Source organism: Calypte anna, chromosome 8 (assembly GCF_003957555.1).
Source record: "Calypte anna isolate BGI_N300 chromosome 8, bCalAnn1_v1.p, whole genome shotgun sequence".
Classification (NCBI taxonomy): domain Eukaryota; kingdom Metazoa; phylum Chordata; class Aves; order Apodiformes; family Trochilidae; genus Calypte; species Calypte anna.
This window is the reverse complement of record NC_044254.1, coordinates 25,206,747-25,226,891: the sequence shown is the minus strand read 5'-3', so window position 1 is coordinate 25,226,891 and position 20,145 is coordinate 25,206,747. Positions and strand designations below refer to the sequence as shown.

At 39.4% G+C, this 20,145-nt stretch overlaps 2 protein-coding genes across 4 annotated transcripts in view; one reads left to right on the top strand and one right to left on the bottom strand.

Annotated features, from left to right (window-relative positions):
• The window catches only part of TUT4 (terminal uridylyl transferase 4), a 45,429-nt gene extending 30,468 nt beyond the window's left edge, over positions 1–14,961 (top strand). For 2 of the 3 annotated variants that reach the window (XM_030455049.1, XM_030455048.1), the window contains exons 20-30: positions 596–709; positions 1,789–1,866; positions 2,257–2,434; positions 2,787–2,834; positions 2,932–3,014; positions 5,030–5,145; positions 6,844–7,004; positions 7,981–8,078; positions 10,492–11,017; positions 13,091–13,264; positions 14,306–14,961. In XM_030455049.1, coding sequence (XP_030310909.1) covers positions 596–709; positions 1,789–1,866; positions 2,257–2,434; positions 2,787–2,834; positions 2,932–3,014; positions 5,030–5,145; positions 6,844–7,004; positions 7,981–8,078; positions 10,492–11,017; positions 13,091–13,264; positions 14,306–14,397 — 1,668 coding nt within the window. In that variant the 3' untranslated portion in view covers positions 14,398–14,961. The remainder of the gene's footprint in view (positions 1–595; positions 710–1,788; positions 1,867–2,256; positions 2,435–2,786; positions 2,835–2,931; positions 3,015–5,029; positions 5,146–6,843; positions 7,005–7,980; positions 8,079–10,491; positions 11,018–13,090; positions 13,265–14,305) is intronic. The other variant, XM_030455050.1, reaches the window with a different exon arrangement.
• Positions 14,962–15,910: 949 nt separating this feature from the next.
• PRPF38A (pre-mRNA processing factor 38A) lies at positions 15,911–20,094 on the bottom strand. Its single transcript, XM_030455092.1, has 10 exons — positions 19,881–20,094; positions 19,636–19,795; positions 19,013–19,134; positions 18,448–18,533; positions 18,175–18,285; positions 17,536–17,648; positions 17,085–17,111; positions 16,907–17,004; positions 16,524–16,572; positions 15,911–16,246 (listed from the first exon to the last, which is right to left on the bottom strand). Exons 1-10 carry the CDS (start codon positions 20,008–20,010, stop codon positions 16,204–16,206), a joined length of 939 nt encoding a protein of 312 aa, XP_030310952.1. The 5' UTR covers positions 20,011–20,094; the 3' UTR covers positions 15,911–16,203.
• Positions 20,095–20,145: the final 51 nt, after the last annotated feature.

The following is a 20,145-nucleotide window of genomic DNA, read 5'->3' as shown; positions in this document are numbered from 1 at the left end:
AATTCACTGGTGTTTATTTTATGCTGTGGTGTGCAGTCTGGTTTAATTAAGTGTGTGTATGTAAGCTAGCAAAATTCCAGGTATTGCCTAAGTTGTCTGGATGACATGGAAATATTTTTCTGTTAATTAGTTATTAAAAAACAAACAAACAAAAGAATGGAACCAAACCAATAAGGAATCATAGAAACAGCTCTAGTAACATCAGTTAAGGTAAATTAAACCTAGACTTCAGGAGGTTTGATAGGATTTCTGTTCTGGGGATTTTGATTTGTTGTTGTTGTGTTGGTTTTTTGGTGTGGGGTTTTTTTGTTGTTGGGTTTTTTTTTCAGTTTGGCACTTAGTAAACTAAAAAAACCACCCCAGCCACATTTGGCTATGAGAAGCTTTTCTGTTTTTATATTAGTCAAATTATGCAGTGAATTTGCCAGATGGCACTTGACTTGAAGGACATTTATTTTTCAGGCTACACAAAACAATATTTAGCTCTGAGATGAATGTGTTCTCTGTTTCTGGTGGGGTTTCTGTGTGCTCACTGACACACTTGTTAGCCTTATAAAATGTAAATTCAATATTTTGTTTAAAATGTATTTTTCAGCGCTGTGATATTGGTGATGCATCCCGTGGTAGCCTGTCTTCATACGCCTATATTCTTATGGTTTTGTACTTTCTACAGCAGAGAAATCCACCAGTTATTCCAGTTCTTCAGGAGGTAGGTTTTAAGAAAAAGAGGCTGTGAAAGTAGGTTCACTCTTTCTTCAAGCCAAGACTGAAGAATCAGGGAGATGAATGAAATTAGGGCCCTTCTGCACTAGCAGGTTCCTATTGCTTGCTTCATTTTGGTGCATAAAACGTAGCAAGAAAATGTCAACAAAATCAGCAGTTTGTTTTACCTAAATCCTGCTGTTACATTTACTATGGGATTTTGGTTGTGTAGTGATATTTATATGCTGAACAGACAGAGAAAAAAATTGGCTGCTGGTGTGGAGAGAAGGGAATTGTAATTATGAGACTGTGCCAGATGCTCTTGAGGTGTGAGTCCAGCTCTTCCATCAGTTATTATTAGAAGCATATTTATTGCTCAACACCTTATCTGTAAGAGAACAGGTTTATTTTATGATTTGATGAGGGGAAAAAAAATAAGATAACTAATGCTTTGTTACATGATTTAAATACACTACTTAATGTGTGCCAGAAACCTTTATTATTTTAGGGTAACGTTCTGCACCTCAGTTGCATGGGTGTGGAACATATAGTCAGCTCAATACACTCTGGAATTCTCAAGAACTTAGGAAAATTATTCCTTTTTGACTTATTTGTTGTCTGTGTGCAAGAGGCAAATTGGTTTAAACTCTGCAGTTGAGACTCAGTAGTTCCTTGCTGATACTTCAGTAGTGGTTAGGGGTTGTTATTTTATTGCTGCCCGAGAATGCATTTAAATAACAGTGGAATTTCCCCTTGGCTTTGCTAAAATCATGTAATAGGAGTCATACAAAGTCTCCTTAGAGATTTTTGTGGTCAAGAGGGATATCAGAATATTGATGAGGCAAATCAGTCACATTTTCTTAGTTGCAAAGAACAACTGAAAATAAAATATCCAAATAATTTCAGCGAAGCATAGAAATAATGCACAAAGATTTTCAGACTTTTTACCAATGGGAAATCCTAACTATATAAGAAGTAATTGTTAAAAGGCTTTTATTTTTGTGGTGTTTCTTACCAGCAAAACTGCAAGTCTTTTGTGGTGACTTAGGATTTAAGTGGTAACTGTGTTTCTCTCTCTTTGGGCAGATATTTGATGGGAAACAGATTCCACAAAGAATGGTGGATGGATGGAATGCCTTTTTCTTTGATGACATGGAAGAATTGGTAATATTCTAATTCCAGAAGAGTCACTAAAACTTAATCTTGGTTTTATGTGAAAGTAATAACTTTCTAGCAGTGTAATATATAAAAGCAGTTAAACTTAAGTAGTTAAACTTCCTTATCCATATTTTTATAACCTCCCAAACGAGCCCTGTTTTGCTGAAATATTTGTCTGCTTTCATGTATTTTAAAATAATTTCTAAATAGCATAAATCAGGAAAAACACTTTTTTACTCTTGATAAACAGTCTGTGATTGAGGTAGTGTTAAATATGGTGATTTACCTGTACTTAAACCAATTGAAACTGTTAGACAAACTTCATAATGAGAGAGAGGGTTCAGGAGAAGTACTTCAGTAACTTGAGCTGATGAAACTCTGTTCAATTGCATGCAGAAGAAGCGTCTGCCTGCTCTTGGGAAGAACACTGAATCACTTGGAGAACTCTGGCTGGGGCTGCTGCGATTCTACACTGAAGAATTTGATTTTAAGGAATATGTGATCAGCATCAGGCAGAAGAAGCTCTTAACAACATTTGAGAAACAGTGGACATCCAAATGTATTGCCATTGAAGGTACTTGTGTTCTAAAGTTTTGTTCCATTATTGAGCAAGTGATGAATGCTGTTGCTTGAGGACCCATTCTTGTTGCATAGGTTCTTTACGTGAGGAAACTACCATAAATGCTTTTTAAAAGTATGTTTTCCATGTCCTACAGCTTTACAGAATGAGATTGGACTCATTCTAATTAGGTACACATCAGTACATTGTTATTGCTTTATTATGATCAGTCACATCTTTAAAACACTCAGCATTGTTCTGCTGTCATCTGCTCTGTGAGTGCATTTAAAAAATCTCATTCTCTGTGTTAAACAAAAAAAATTGCAGCATGTTTCTCCATCTCTAATTTCTCTCATCCTTTACACAGATCCTTTCGACTTGAATCACAATCTTGGTGCTGGAGTCTCTAGGAAAAGTAAGTTATTAATGTCTACTAATGCTTAATATTCACTAATTTCTAAAGCATTGTGTCTTTTCTGTTGTTTTTCAATAACTTTGTCTTTCTTCAATAGTGACCAATTTCATTATGAAGGCATTTATCAATGGGAGAAAATTATTTGGTACCCCATTCTACCCAGCTGTTGGAAGAGAAGCTGTAAGTTTTCATAGTTTTTAGTATATTTTCTACTTCATCCACTGAATTAATGCTTCCAAAAAAAAACCACGTTGTATTTATCAATTTGGTAACACCCATAATATGTAATTAAACATTATCTGTGTCAAACATATTATTATGTACTGGGTTCCTGCTACATAAAATTCAGAGGAGTAGTTGGATAGCTGACAGGTATTTTTGGCAGGTTTGGGGAAAGAAAGTTTATTTTGGTTTGAGGTTTTTATAGAACTTTTCATTGTATGACACCAAGTATTAGTGTATGACACTAAGAAAACCACAAAATCAGCTACAAAAGCCAGAAACAGCTCTCTGGAACTTTACTAGCTATACATGGAGCTAAAGCCAACAGGCTCATGAGATGCTGGATTTTACTTATTTTTGCAGTTTATGGGGAAAGTAGGGATTGCTGTTTAAGGAATGAAAAATGATTAATGTATGAAAAAAATTAGGATCCACTTTTTTTTTTTTTTTTTTGTCAGTTGACCTTCAAATTTTCAAAGTGAGTCAGGGTCAGGAACATGTTCATGCAAAATCATATTAGAGAAAGTACTCCTCTGCTACAGGGTCCACTAACAGACAACAGTTTGGGGGTTTTTCTATATGAACAAAAAAAATAATTTGAAATTAGTATTTTTAACACCTACTTAGAGCAATGTTTTTTAAGGTAGTTTAGAAAACTGTCCTCCGAATGGTGTTCAACAGGGTTGATGTTTCTAAGAGATTTTGCTTTTATTTCCCCTCATCCTTCCCTATCCTTCTCTTTTCCATTTTCTTAACTTGTGTTTTGTCTGAGTTTGTATTAAATGTTCTTTGACGGGGTGACCATGTTCTGTTTTGTGCTATGCCTAATAAAATTGGACCTGGTTTTGCTGGGGCTTTTGAATACCACTGTGATACAAATAATAATGAATTACAGTGTGGATGTATTTATCTGCAACTGACAAAACCGTGAATGTATGTAATAAATATTATTGGTAATAAGGTGATCTTTAAAAAAAATACTGTTTGCATACATGTGGAACACAAGGCCATAGTGCTTATGGACACCATATATGAACACACATACACTGTGTGTATATTTGGGTTTTTGTGTTGTTCTGCCTCATCTCAGATTTTCACTGAACATTTCATGTGAGGATAAAAAGCAAGACAGAAAGCAGCCTTAGCTTGCAAATGAGCTGTCTTTTATGTAAAGGCAATAATGTACAACACAGTATTTTATTTCTCCAAAGTGCTTAACCAAGGAGTTCTTTATTTCCTTCCTAAGCCAATGCCCTGTATTACAGCTTAGTGTTACAGGGAGAAAACTTAGCAAAAAAAACATTCAGTAAATTACCTGTCTACAGTAGGTCTTCGTTCCACAGCTGGGGTTAGGACGCTCTGATTTGTTCCTCTTTCTCAGTCTTTCAAGCAAAATAATAGTTCCACAAAATAATACTTTCCCAGTCTTTATGGTGCTCAGAGGCTGTAAATTGCAGCCTTTGCGCTGACACGCATCAGAACTGCTGCTGTCCTTGGCAAATGGCAGGGGAAAGGGAGGGATAGAGGTCAGTGTGCAGATGCTCCATCAGTTTCCCACCTGAGCTTTGTACTGTCTAGGGGGATATAATCATGTCATTTGGGAAGGGACAAAGGCTGCTTTGGAAAGCACACAGGCAGTGACGCAGATACCAAAATAGAACAGACGCAGAAGTTGCCCTCTGAAGAGCCTTTGGCAAAGCCGAAGGTAGGCAGCAGGCTGGAGCCTAAAAAAGCTGTTCTGCAAATTCAGCCTCTGGCCCTAAGACTAAATAAATACCCCTTTTTAGCCCACACTGCTCCACGTCTCTTAAAAAGCTGCTGTAATTTAGTGGAAGAAAAGGTCTAGGTGTTAATCCAAGAAGCAGTAAAAATTGAGGGAACAATAGGAGATAAAAACTGTCCACTTTGCTTTCATTTCTTAGCTTTGCAAGTGAATGGTTTTTATATTGTATCTGTCTGGGATCTTTTGATAGGAATACTTTTTTGACTCAAAAGTGCTGACAGATGGGGAATTGGCACCCAATGACAGATGTTGTCGTGTCTGTGGAAAAATTGGTCATTACATGAAAGACTGCCCGAAGAGGAGGAGGTGAGTAGTACACAAAGGTCATGTAAAATCTCTGAGATTAACCTAGGAGAGATTTGGATATTTGAAAATTTAATGGGAATTAGGAATATGCTGAGTTGCAGGTAAAATCAAAGCTTCCTATCTGATTCTCAACTTCCCATTGTATTTTTGTTTTTCTAAAGGCTGTGTTTTGGTCATCTTTTAGAGTGTTTATGCAAGCACACACAATATAAAATCAAGCCAATGATATGTTAATACTTTTCCTTCATGATCTATCTGTAGTTACAGCTTACCTTAAAATTGAGATCACTAAATTATCTTTTTATAGTGCAAGCAATTCAGATGGACACCATATTACTAGACTGCACAGTTTATAAAGTATTAAAATGGGTATCCTGTAGTGATTATGTTCAGAAGACTGTTAAATTTGAATTGTTTGCTAGGTCTGCTGATGTACTTCTGCAAGGTAAGTAAAAAGTCATTTATTACAATCTAGGAGTAATCAAAATGTGCATTGCTAAGGTGCATTTCTGTAACATCATACCAGTGCTGATCAGTTAGTGATCTTGCACTTGTACATTAATTGCACTTAAGATGGATCCAGTAATCAAAAGGAGTCCCTAGTACATGCAGGTCAGCATCTTACAAGAGTTTATCAGGAACTGAGAGGGAATGTGCACTTCTCACATTTTAAAATCTTTGAATTCTTTACAACCCATTCAGTGTAGGTTGCCTAACTCCTAAAACCTGCTGAAGCCTGTAAAATAGATGTTCAAGTCTGAGCTTTTTCATTTGCACTTTGTGTTCACTTTTGTGCCCCATAATTCTTCAGAAGATTCATGGTCCCTTCCTGCTACGGGGTCCTTATTTACAACCTTTTGCTCAGTCAGCAGAGTTCAAGATATGTGAAACTGGACTAGAACCCAAAGTTCTCAGGTTGACTGTATCTTTCAGCCACTTCCTTAACTTCCTTCTCACAAGCACCAGCACACTGAGTTGCATCACCTCTTTCCCAACATCTTCCTTAACTTCCTTCTCACAAGCACCAGCACATTGAGTTGCATCACCTCTTTCCCAACATCTGCATCAGGAAAAGAAACTGATCTGCTCTTCACACAAAGTGCTCTTTGCAGCACAACCACACAGAATCTCCCCCAAATTGCACATACAGCTCACAAAATTATATTAATCCTTTAGAAACCATGTGGAAAACGACCTCTATTTCTTGTCTTGGTTCCTGATCACTAGTTTTCCTTCTGTTTATTAGTACTGAGTGTTTGAAAGAGCCTCAGTGCTTTTTAACATCCTATCTAGACTCAGGATTCTAACAGACTCTTAGAGAGAAATAATGCCAGCTCTTGTCAGGGGGAGGTTTATCTACAAGATACAGCTTATTTTGTGTCTATTCAGACTTTGGGGCATAGAATACTCCCAAGCTAACTGGCAGGTTTGGTCTGTTTACCTGCAGGTACAGCTCTTCACTAATGCAGTCACATAGCTTCTGGACAATTCCACAGAGCCTCTGAGTTTGTTTATACAAACAGGTCATTAACCAGCTCAGAATCTGAAAGTCTTTTGCTGAGATTCCTGAGATACTTGTATCCAAGTACAGCTGTTGATTATGTATCCCTTTGTTTTGAATTGTACAAATATGACAGCTCTACAGGGATTTTTTTTTCCTTGTGGCTTGTGATATTGCTAATAAAAGTTGTTACTCAGGTTGAAGAAAAAGGAGAATGAGAAAGATGATGAAAAGGAAGTAAAAGAAGATGATAGAGAAACAAGAGAGAAAAGGTGTTTCATCTGTGGGGATGTGGGTCATGTTAGAAGAGATTGTCCTGAATTCAAACAAACTCGTCAGAGAAATAATAGTGTGCCAGGTAAGTTAATTTATCTGTTGTGTGCATAATTTGAAAGTTCTGAGTACCATTCTCTCTAGATTTCCATGCAGGGCCTAGTAATTGTCTTTAAAAATTCTGCAAGTAATGATTTCAGTCACTGCAAATACAGCTTTTGCTCTAAGGGTTGGTTTTCTTCAAAGGGAGTAATGAATGCCCCCCAAAGTAAAGTCATTGCATGGGTGTAGTAAAAATGTATGCAGCATTTAGAGTAGTGTACTTCAGGGTATTGCATTAATTTGTCTTCCATTCACAATTTAGGAGTAGTAATAATTGTAATAGTTGAATGCATTTCCTCTTCCAAATATTTCTCATTTGTTAGCAAAGTCTTCATCATCTGGGAGAGGTAAGTAAATATATTTTCACCAAAAATCAGTGGTCTTAAAGTTACACTTCCAAAACCATACAGGTGCAGTAGCAAGCTAGATCCAGTTTTCAAATTACTGTTAGTAATTTAAAGACAAGTCTAATTGCAAAGTCATTCAAATTAGGCTCTTAAGTGCTTGCAATATTTGAAAAAGTAGAGGAAGCAATCATAAATGAACTGCAGAGAGAACCTTGCTGCTTTTCTATGTTCTCATATCCCTTACTATTTTATTTATTTACTTATTTTCTTCTCTTTGCCAAAAAGTTTCTGCTGTTGCTATTTAAACTCCCACTGCTTACAGCAGTAGCGTGGAAGCCTGCACAAAGCAGCACTCCCACCTGATAGCAAAGTGAGCTTTGTTCATGCTGGAATATTCAGTAGTCAGAACCAGATTTTGGGTTCAGCTGCTATACCTATTAATATCAGCTGCTGCCAGGAGAGGGAAAGTTTCCCACTACCAGGAGAGTCTGAAGTGATTCACCTCCTTTGTGTCTCATGAGAATTAAGATACTGCTGACTCCCAGTTCTGTGTTCATTACTCTGTCATCTGTAACCTTGTGGGTTTTATTAACATTTTTATTCCTTGATTAGGCACCCAGTTGGTCCGAAGCCTGGTAAACTCACAGCTAGTGCCTGTGAGTCAGCAGCCAGTGGAACGGCCCTTGCGCACTAGACAGTCATCAGAATGTGTAAGTTCCAATTAGCTGTAGTACTGGAGTAAGATGTAGCAAAGCAGCAATCCCGTGCCATGCTGGGAACAGTGTTGCACAGGTTTTTTTCTCTAACAGATTCTGGACAGTATTGCACTCTGCCAGTTAATGAAACTTTTGATTTGTAATGTAGTGTCCCTTGGAGAGCGTTTGTCTTTGGTATGAAAGCTTCAAATTTTCATGAGGTAGTGAAGCTGGCCTTTCAGAACTGCAAGCCATCTTTGAGATCTAAGCTAGGATGCCTTTTAAAGTCTTGTTACTCTGGTAATGTTCTGGTGTAGCTAAGGGAGGTAAAGCACAGCTCACTGATAACATGCTGGAAACGGGTTTGTGGCTATTATGATTCTCTTTGGTTTAAGAGAATTCTCTTAAGGGACTGTTGTGAACAGGCAGGGAACACAAATGAATCATACTGCAGTTCAGATGTGATACACAGGGCAGAAGTCTGCCAAGAGCACACTAGAAGCACAAAAAGAACAACAGACATTTTTGGTGGTTACTTTTAGGATGGATAAAAATATTTATCCTGCTTTGAAGTATAGAAAGATAGAGGGTATTTCAGCAAGTACACCTATGTGTATTTAATGTGTGTGGAATACAAAGTACAGCAGAAATTTGTTAATTTTAATCTATTGTACTGCAAAAGATAAGCCAGCTAATGAGGCTGGCAAGTAAGCAAAAATACTAATTAAGACTGATGATCGCTAATGATCTTTGTGCAGCTTACTACTTTAAGATATTAAACAAGCAGTTATTGGAATGTTTGCTCCAGTAACAGTGACATTGCCATTTTACTATAATAATGTGCTCTTAAAGAGGGACTGATGCAGCCCTAATCTAAGTGAAGGTCTGAACTGCCACTGTGCTATCCCATGACACAGGAGTATCTTTAGGAACCTTGCATTTTTATTTGTGAAACTGAAGCTGGACATAGGGGTGCACAAACAGGCTCATTATGTACACTGGACCTGCTGCATGTGCACATTCTTGTGTCATCTGGATGTCATGGATTCTCTGTGTGTCTTGCATGGTTGTCATTTGGCCAGGGTTTCTTGGTGAATATGTGCTGTCCAGGGATTGTTTGGAGAGAATGGAAAAAGGGAATGTTAGTGAAGCAAGAAAGAAAAGGGAAAGCAAGAGTGTGGAGGCAGACCAAGAGGCTACAGCTTAATGTTTCTGTTCTGCTGCTGGCATGTCCAGTGCATACTTGTGGTGGTTTAATGTTTGCAGCAAGGCTGCACTCTTTGTTTTCTAACATTTAAACTGTTAAACTAGTTGATGTCTTTCAGATCCTAGATTTTGCCTTCTCTTCCTGGTTTGATAGAAAGGCATAGGAGGCACCCATATAGAAGTGGTTGGAATAGCAGCAGGGAGTAATTCCAGCACCTGGGCTTGGGCTTTTGCTCAAGCAAAGGCACAGAGCATGCTTCTGTAAGGAAGGCTCTGAAAGGCTGGCATGGAGAAGTCCTGCAGACCTCTCTTCGTTGAATAGTGACTGACAATTTAATCAGACAGGCAAGCAGTTGTGATAGTGGCAAGCTTCAGAGATGCTTGACAGCAGCTGAGTCATTTGGAACTGTCTGCTGTAGTGTATGGAGGTGAACAAGCAACTCCAGGGGGGACTGAGATCTGAGATTCAGGTAATCATATCAGGTTTAGGTATCTGTTGTTTGAATTTCTCTTTGGAGGTACTATTCTTAACCAGGTCAGGTTAGTCCAGACATTGGTAAAAAAAAATTGTCAGATAATCTGGGGAACTCTTTTCCCAGGCACCCCAGTTCTTGGTTGCAATACAAAACAGATGAAATAGGCTCATGTCTGTTGCTGGTGAGAGGGAAATCTCTGTAAAGGCTGTAGTAATAGTTGTTTCTGTGCCTCCAGCCACGGCCTGATGTCAGGATATGGATGTTGAAATTGGGCTTTTGGTGGTTAAATTTCTTGTTTAACAGATAAAATAAAAATTAAAAAAATATAGGAGCTAATTTTGGTATTACTTATGGTGTCTGTGGTAATAAGAACCACTCTACTTAGAAGTAAGGTAATGAGTTAATTAAGGTTCTGGGCTGTAAATAAGCAGGGTGGGGAAGACATTAAAAATTAGAAATATGTGAGGAGTCTAATGAAGAGCTTGGGGCTAATATTTGCTCAGAATGATGTTTCTGCTGGTGGGACATGCCACATTATTAGACCGAATTATTTGATGGTGAAAATCAGTGTCAGTTGAACTGGACTTAAGTAAAGCATCAGAAACTTGGGCCGAGTACTAGAGGTGTTGCTGGGGAGTGCTTTGCCTTTTTCATGTCTAGTCTTAATGCAGCGGGTGCTTATTATTTAAAAGAAATGCCATTTAAATAGCTAGTGAACTAATCAGAAATACTTTTTTCCCCTCCAGTCTGATTCGCATCAGTCATCTTACTCTCCACAACCTCAACAATTTACACAGAATTCCTCTCAGCCAGCCTCCATTAACCAGACTCAGCCACAACCAATATCCCAGTCTAAGCACGTTCCACAGCCGCAGCAGGGTGCGCAGCCACCCCATCAGGTCCAGCTGCCTTTGTTTAACTTTCCCCAATCTCCCCCAGGTCAGTATTCCACCTTGCATAACCTGGGACTACTTCAGATGCACCATCACCACCAAATTCAGCTTCCCAACACTTCTTGGCCTATTCATGGGCCCGTTATTCACTCTGCACCGGGTAACCCTCCTCATTCTACAAATGTTCCATTTTCTATGAGATCTGGCAGCAGCAGCACCACAAATAACCAGAGCAGTGTAAGCTTGAATGATCCCAGTATCATCTTTGCACAGCCTGCTGCCAGGCCCATGGGAATCCCCAGCACTTCTCATGAGGGACACTGGCACAATCCTGTGACTCCAAACTCACTGGTGAACAATGGCACTGTGGGGAATTCAGGTAACTCTTCTCTGTTGTATCAAACCTCTTGCACTTTATGTACAAATGTTAAGTGTTACAGAAACAGCTGATTCTTTGAACTTGTTTTAGATTAAAAATACAATACTTAAGAAACTAAGTAATTATTTTCACTGTCGTAATATTTTCATAGGAAAAAAAAATTTAGGCAAGCTGGATTGTCCTGACTTTTGGGTAGAGTCCTATATGCTGTTAACAGCTGGCAGATGAGAAGTCATGCATTCAACTAGGAAATTGTTTGAGTCAAAAGCACATTACTGTGAATATGCTTAATAATGTGGGTTCCGTTTCTCTTGTTTTGTCATTTATTAGAAGAATGCTGAGCCTGCAACTAGAAACTTAGAAACTGAAAGAATTATGGTTGTGCAAGTTGAATATTGCTTCCTTGCGTTTAGTGCAGTGATATCATGCGTTCTTTTTTTCCTATAGTTTCTTCTGCCACGTTTAACATCCTTAATCTCAATGTTATTTCCAGAAAACGTCCTACAGATTTTACCTGCAACAAGTAGGCAGCAGCCTTCTGCCTCATACCAAAGCCAAGGGTGTTTACATGTCTGAGGCTGAGAAAAATAAGTGGTAATTAGAGCCCATACAGTTTTCTGTGCAACATAAAACATCACAGCCCCTAAATTTTAACTGTGATCTTTTAAATCATAATAGTATTTTGATCTATTCTGATTCAATCCAAGTGTTTACCCAGGTAGCTGCATTCTTTCAGACAAGCTCCCCAAATCCTAGTTTCTGCTCCATGCTTCCTTAACAAGTCCTGTTTCTCATCACATGGTCAGTCCCTGTCTTCAGGCTTTTGCTCAGTTTGTTTGCTTTCACTCTCATTGTGCCTACACAGATTTCCCAAATTTCTTGTTCTGTCACAGCATTTTTTTCCCCTTCCTTCAACTTCCATCTCTTTCCAGTCTCATCACACTGCATTTCCTAGCTCCCATTTTTCCCCTTTTGTGTTTTCCAAAGTTCTGGTTCCTTTCTGGCTTATATGCCAGTAAGGTGGGGTCACTGTGTCAGCACACTGCAGAGGTGAGCTGTCTGCTTTGTGTTTGAAGCCTGCTCTCTTACTTGCTGGGGACAATTTGAGAACACTTAAGTATGTGGAAACTTTGTCTTGGAGTCACATAACTGAGTTCAAAGGAGTGACCTTACTGTCTTCTCAACAGACAATTGATCACAAGAATGATCATTAGAAGTCTCAGGCAGACAATTTTTTTCATGCTCACTCCAGAGCCATGCTTTATGTTCTGTTGTATAAAAGCTACTGTTCTTTTTAAATGCATAGCTTGCTTTTATTTAATTAGAAGTCTGTTTGCACAGGTTTTTATGATGAGCCTGAAGGGGAACTAATACACTGAGATGGATAGTTCCTTAATTTTATTTATTTTAAAATGGATAGTAATCAATTAGCAGGCATTGCTGTGTCTTATAAGAGTGGTAGCTACAAAGAGAGAAATAGTAATACAGTATGAGGCATCAACTGGTATGTGTGTCCTGCCTCCTCCTTGGATGCTTGATTTCTCATCCTTAATACTGCAATAGTACTGGATTTGTAAATGGAATAGCTTACAATTTGTGTACTTACTTCAAAAGTTTTTTATTCTCTAAAAATCAATTTGAAGTTGGTCCAGTGATCTAGATACTGAGTTTCTTAAGTATACAAATATTAGTGGATTTCCAGTGTACATCTGAGAATTATTTCTTGAAGTAGGGTAACAGCTTCCATGTCACAGCTGTGTCAGTAACAGTGTTTATCTTGTGGGATTATCAGGTGTTAGTAACAATGTTTTTCAGCACGAGAATGACATAGGAAATTATCCTGTCTTCCTCCCCAATGAATTCAACTGTAGTGAATAACAAAGTAATTTAGGTGGTAATTTTAATTGATATATATTGGTTAAAAAAAACCAAACACCACAAAACCTAAGAGTAGCACATCAGACTTACATTAAGTCCCCTGCGAAGTGTTATTTAAGATGTAAATTGTATTTGTGACTTACTGTTTAATTATTTCAACTTGCAATGTGCTTTTCCCTTTCGATTGAAAAATAGATCAGGGTTTCCAAGGACAGTTTGGTAAAATGAACCCTCCTTCTGTCCCTTGGGACCATGGGACCCCTACCCATTTTCCTCTCCTCCGAGGAGCGTGGCCTTACAATATGCCTCAGAACTACATGCAGCAGGGAAATGCCAGCTACCCACCGAACAAACCTTTCTACCCTCAAGGTACTAGAACTAGTATATGAATCAACAGCTCATGCAACATGTCTCTTTACTGTCTCAGAGGCTTTAAAAGCCAAGGAATCATGTTTCACTTGCTAGGTTTCCTAGCTGCCTAATGAATCCCAGAGTCAAAGTAGCACTTCAGCTACCTGTATGGAGGGATGGAAATCTTTGTGGGAGGGGAGGGGTTAAATCAGATTCTGCAGTCTGAGCCAATTAGCAGCCTGTTGCACTTCTAGCTTTTCTTCATCACTGCTGCTGTCTCAGCTGTTGAGCCACCTCTTCTCCAATAGAGGTTCAGATGATTTGCCCATCAGTGCATTGAGAATATGAAGAAATTTTTGCCCTAATAATTTTATTTGGTTTCTGTACCTTGCCTCGTAGAACGATTTACATAGAGCAAGAGCATACTACATTTTACAAAATTACAATTGCAATTTACATTGCAAAAACATATTAAAAGTCAGGTTGGAAGGTTATAGAGTCCTGCCTGTCTGCAGTCAAAGCAGCACTAACTTCAAAGTTAAATTAGGTTCAGTTATGCAGGGCACTTGGAAGGACTGACCTCATCGTGGCTCTTTCTGATGCTAGGGAATGGTAAGTTAGGTGTTCAGCATCTGGCAGGATTGGGAAAGGCCGTAGTAAAAAAACTTTGGCTCCACTAATAGAGAAACTGTGCCCAAATTTTACATGGAGGCTTTGCTGGGTCACCTGATATAAAGCAAGAGATGCACCAAATCCTTTTTTCAAAATGTAATCTACTTGCTGCAGCAAGGTTTCCAAGTGAGTCCCATGCTGAGGAATGCTGAAATTATTTTTCTTAAGTAACTAAAATAATGCAACAAAATGATGATTCTGAGGGAACTTGGAGATAGGAATAAAGTAACATTGTATTGTCCCACTAAATGGGTTAGTTGTACAGATAGCATTTGTGTGAGTCTAGTAAATGGCTTTATTTCTAAGTTAGATAAATACACTGAATATAGCCAAGCACTGTTAAATGTATTTAATTTGCTGAAGTAACTGTAATCCCTTTTCTTTTAGCTGGTCCACTGATGCAGAGTAACCAGCGGTTCTCGCTTCTGTCACAAGGACACCCACACTTGAATCTGAATTACATTCAACAGAAAAAGTGAAATTTCATGGGATTGTGGCTGGGTGGGGGAGGGGAGGACAAAAAAAAATCAGGTTCCGATTAAAATCTTAATGCAACATGTTTAGATACAAGATTATTTAAGACTGTTTTTAAATTGTATCATTTGTACATAGATATGAAGTATAGTTTTTACAAGTATCACAAAACTGAGTGATACAAATTTCATCTATTTTATTACCCTATTTTTAAGGGGAATTGTGTTTTGTTTTATCTTGATAAACTGTAAAGAGAGAGAATTTTTAAAATTAAGTTCTTTATTTTCTATTAGCTGTATTCATACTTTGGTTGCTTCAGACTTTATATATATTGTTCTAAAAAAAATAAAAATTAGAAGGGGATTTCATGTGTTTAAAAATTTGTCAATTCTATTCTTTACAGAACTATGTAGTGCCAAAAAACTTTTTAAAAGAAAAATAAAACCACAAAAAAAAGGACACAAGACTTTTTCCTTTTCCCTATTTGCATGCATGCTTGCATTTAAGTGTAATGAGGAAACCAGAATAATAAAAATGGCTTTCATTTAGCTGTTAAAGAAGAAATGCAAGATCAGACTTTTATGTATGACTTTAAGGAGTCATATAATCAGTATAACCTGGTTTTCCCCATGCTGTTTTTCACTGGTGGTCACAGCCAGTGTCTTTTCTTGTCAAGTACCTGAGTTGAGGGAAGAACACTCCTGCTTTTCTGTTCATCAGCTTTGCAAAATAATACAAAATACTAGAGAGAAATCAGGGTGTACTGTGAATTAACTTTAAAAAGGACTTTCCATAAACCCATTTGGCATACTACTTTTTCTGTTGCTCATTGGGTAGTATATGAAAGTGCTTAAGCCACAAAGATGGTGTTAAGGAGATAAACCTGTCAGTTCCAGCTCCTGAAGCAAACCTATGACTAAAGGGGGTGGTACACAAGGGGTTAAACACAACTGATTGCCTGTGCAATATGTAATTAAATGTACTGAGATGAGAACTGTAACTTGAGTAAGAGTTTAATTATTCCTTATTTGAAAAACAGGGACTTGCTGAGTGCTAATTTCAGAGAAGGCAGAGCTGAGCATAATTGTGCCATACTGTCCTGAGTCACAGGTAGGCCACAAACTACGCTCAAAGTAGTGGTTACTGTCTTTAAATATACTCAGTAACTTCTTGCTTGAAGAGAATTAAGTAGCACTTTGTACTGCTTCAGGCTTCTAAACTGCCAGATGTATCAGAGGCAGTCTATCAAGAGAGGCAAGGATGACTCTTACAAAGGAACCAGCAACAGCTGGCTGGAGAGTTGGTTTAAATTAGCTCTTGCTTTTAGTAAACACACTGAGTTATGAGAGTCTTATTTCCAGTCTGGACCTGGAGGTTTGAGATAGACAAGGTCTTTTAACTCAAACCTGCTCTCACTTCTTGGCAACTGAATGCAGTGGCTGTTATGAGAAACAATGCCCTAATTTGAGACTCAAGCCAGCTTCAACTAGAATTAAGAAAGAAAAAGTAAAGAGCCTCTAAAGACAAACCCCCCCTTTTTTTTATTGCTCTTCACAATTTTTTACAGGCCTTGACAAAAACAATTTAAAAAAACAATCCTCAGATTCTATCACAAGAACAAGTATAATGAACTACATAAAAGTATCCTTAGCTTTCTTTTAATTAAAAAAGGAACAAACAAACTTGTACAAGGAGGATTAAAGAAATAGACTGCTAAAGCAGCCAGTACATGTCCAGCTGTCCTCTAAAGCAAATAGGACAGTATCAGACTGCAGTTCAAGGTTCTTAAACTGGGTGCTGGATTTAATTTCTTACTCATTCCCTCGCCGACTCTTCTTGTGGCTTTTCTTAGATCTGAAACAGGATAAAAAAAATCCTTAAGACACAGAAGTAATAATTGTTTTGAAAGACCAAGGTAACTCATAGCAGTTAGTGGTATCTTCTATAGTCAAATATGGATAATGTGACTTGGTTTAATGAGGTCAGGGTTTAATTCTGGGCTGATAATTTAAGCAAATGACATATTTGATCTCCAGCATTGTAGAAAGACCAACAGTACTCAAGAGTTAATGACAAGAAAGAGCTCCTACAGCAGTACAGGCATCCTTAAGACAAGAGGCCAAGCCTTTACCTTTCAGGTGACTTGGAATGACTTCTGTGTCTGTGACTACGATGATGCCCTGTGAGATAAAAAGGTAACAGTTACTTCCATAGACCCTGGAGTTCTTTTTTATTTTGCTAATGTAATCTGCTTCTAGTGACCAAGTGTCCTAGATAATGCCAGAACAACTCCAGCCTTAATTAGGCATTCAAATTAACCTCCTGGTAGATACCTGAAAATTTACTTGAGGCAGTGTTGCCTGCACTAAAGGAGTTCTCCAGCTGTGCTTACATATCACTAGCAGTTTTAAGAGCCAGATTAAGCACCTGTGCTACCTTCTTGATACTGTGACACATTTCTCTTGCAGTGGATGGTAACAGACTTGCCAGTTAATCTATAAATGACAAAAATACCTGGAGATTTAGATCTTGATCTGTGGCGCCTCTCTCTGGATCTGCTCCGGTGTCGTCTTGGGCTTTTGCTGCGATGCCTCTCCCGGCGTGGTGATGGGCTGAGAGAAAAGAAGCTTTTAAAACAGACAGGATAAAAATGCACACATTTTAAAATTAGATAACAGACTAGAAGACTTACCTTCTTCTCTTTGGAGAGCGGCTTCGCCTGTAATTGGGAGAAAAGAAAAATTTATTAAAAATCATTAGCAGAACCAGCTCTTTCATTTCCTGTCTTCTCCAGCAACAGCACCAGGATTTCTCCCCAGTCAGCATGTGTTTGTCCTCCAGCACAAGAAGCTTCTGGACTGCTCCATACAGTGAGCCAGTAATGTTTTTCCTGGCTTATGGTTCTCCTTAATATCTTCACTATTGTCAAATTTGGCTGCTGTTGACAAGCAAGTTCAAGCAAGGACTAGAGAAGCTGGCAGATGTGTTTAGAGAGGCTGTGTACTGCAACTCCTTACTTGAAAAAAAGTGGCTAAAGGGAGGCATAACAGATTCTGGCTGAACTGTCATCTTTGCTTCTGTGCCTTGCTCCAGCCATCAGCAGGTCAAGAGGTAAAAATACTGCTCAAGAAGAGCCACGTCACCTTCTTGGAGACCTGCTTCGGCTCCGCCTGTACCGCACAGCTGGAGATCTGCGGGGTTTATCGAGGTCCCTGTAGCCTCTTCTGCGGTGGTCAGGAGAGGGCGCTCGCTCCAGCTGGAAACAAAGGGAGAGGTTTGGGGAGTTTTGTTTCATCGAGGTTTTTATCACAGCAAGGATTTCTGAACAACCAACGTAAGTCACAGGTGCATTCAGCTTTCCCCAAGATCAAGGATTTCATGGGCAGAAATGAATGCGTAGCTTGTCAAGTCAAAGTGGCCACAATCAGACCTTAGGACGTTCAGAATTGACAATGCTGTCATTGACATGACCTTCATCATCATCTTTAGCTCTCTCTGTTATAAATGTACACAAAACAACTTATCTGAATAAGATACAGAACAGATCCGGATTTGTGAATTTCAGGAGACAGAAAAGCATGACCAACACAAAGCAGTTGAGAACTGCTTAACAGAGTCTAACAAGTTCTCAGAAGCAGCTTCTATGAAATAATGTTAAGGGGAGAGAGAATTGCAAGCAGGCTCCTGGTTTGTCTCCTCAAATATATCTCCTAGTCCATAAAGTGTCTTGCAGTAGTTCAGCAGCAGTTTTAACCATCCCTTTGCAAAAACAGTTCACCAACCTTTTCATCTTCCTCCTCCTCCTCCTCACTAGATTCTACATCATCCATGTCTTCTTCCAAAGCACTGACACGAGGCTCAAGTTGCTCAGCTTCTTCCAGAACGTAGCGTTTCTAGGAGAAATTGCAACTTTATCTTTCGTGACTCGAGTAAGAACAAACACCTAAGGAGGCATCTCGTGTGCCAGAAGGGTCTTGGTGCAACAAGACAGCAGCTGATAACAGTTACTGAATCTGGTGCAGTTAAGAATTCAACAACTATGTACTTTTCCAAACCTGTAATCGTGGCAGAATGATATCGCATACACGCTCCTCATGGAGTAGTTCATCAATAAATTCATCCACATGCATCAGTTCAAATTCTGAGGAAGGGCAAAAATAGCATTTAGAAGACAAAGAAGATTAATGCTGGTGGCTAGAGTAAAGATTAAATGCTTCAGGCAAGGGGGCTGGACAGTTCCAAAATAATTCTCAAAGATGAGTAGAATCATTTGGCTTATCTTGCAAAAAGAAGAACTTGCACAGCTAGGATTGGCAGATTCATCATGGTTAAACCAGCACACAAATGGTGTTGCTTTGATATTTACAGAACTGCCTTTCAACACCCACCAGAAAAGAGAATCACTTGGGGAAGGACACATAAGCAAGGCAGTTCTCATTGGTACACATTAGATGAGCAACAGTCTAACCAAAGCATAAACAAGTAAGGTTTTAAAAAAGAAGATTATGCTACAATTTTTGAGCTTGCCTCACTGACCAGACTATTCCATGTATCACGATGCATTTTTTTAACAAAAGGTCATCTGTGAAGTACTGAGAAACCACAGGTCAGACTGCTTACCCCCATTTCTGTTCTGACTCTTTATCTTTCGGTAGTCATTGTACAGTGGTTCCAGATACTTGTAGCAGTCAATGGCAGTGCCTGTCAGCCTCATGTACAATGCTCCAAGCATTCGGACATACCTGAAAAGTAAATTATTTCACATATCCGAGCTTCTTCCACAGCTGGCCATTTAAATAACAGCTTTTTCCCTGGAAGCTTCTGAGGAAAATCAGTACACTAAAATCAACAGAACAACTGAGCATTTAAGACTTTCTGTTTCAAGTACTCCATTAGATGCATCCAACCACCGTATGGGTTGTTCATGCATACAGGAACTGCCTTACCACTCACAAAAATGAAATAAAGTGAAGAAAAATCAGATTAAAATGGTACCCTAAATGCACCGTGCTCGAAGTATTTCAGGTGGAGGCGTATTAATTAGCACAGAGAGCAAAGACCACGGAGTCAAGCAGTTCCAGCAGCCCCAGTGACAGCAGTTTCAAGAGCCAAGAAAGGCCATGGTTTTTAACAAGAAGCTGAGCCCTAGACAGAGGCTTCCCGGGCTGTTCTGGACATCCATGTTTCATTCATTACAAGAAAGAAAAAGCGCAGAAAACTAAGCAAACGTACTCCCGACTTACTTGAAGTCCTCGTTTTTGATGAACTCCACGATGATGTCCTTTTCGGGCTGGATCTGCAGCATCTTCAGCGTCAGGCAGAGGAAAGGCGTAGGCTTAATGTTCCCGCCATAGACTCCCCCCACGTACTTCAGCTCCATGGCCTTGTCCACCACCAGCTCGGCTAAGAGAGGGGCCGGGCCGTCACCGCGGGTTCCCCGCCGGGCCTTCCCCCCTCTCCCTGCCCCTCCCAGCCCTGCCCGCCATACCCGTCAGGCCGAAGCACTCCTCCTTCCAATACTTGGACTCGTAGATGCGGGTGCGGATGATCTTCTCCACCAGGTACTGCGGGTTGGTACCGTGGATGCTGTGCGCGTCTTTCACCGTCCGGTTCGCCATGGCCTCTCCTTCCCCCTCCGCGGCGGCCGCTCCTCCTCTCCCCTTCTCTGAGGGGCCGCAGCGCCTTCCGCTTCCGGGGCCTCACCGCCGGGCGCCATCTTATCTCCGGGCAGTGCCCTCCCTTCCGGACGCGGC

Bases quoted from the DNA above. Each gene is read 5' to 3' on its own strand.
- PRPF38A (XM_030455092.1), bottom strand. From the start codon at position 20,010: ATGGCGAACCGGACGGTGAAAGACGCGCACAGCATCCACGGTACCAAC. The intron at 17,649-18,174 runs GTTGGTGAACTG...CTTTGTTTCCAG, and splicing joins AGGAGGAGGAAGATGAAAAG to CTGGAGCGAGCGCCCTCTCC. The intron at 17,112-17,535 runs GTGACGTGGCTC...TCCCAATTACAG, and splicing joins CGAAGCAGGTCTCCAAGAAG to GCGAAGCCGCTCTCCAAAGA.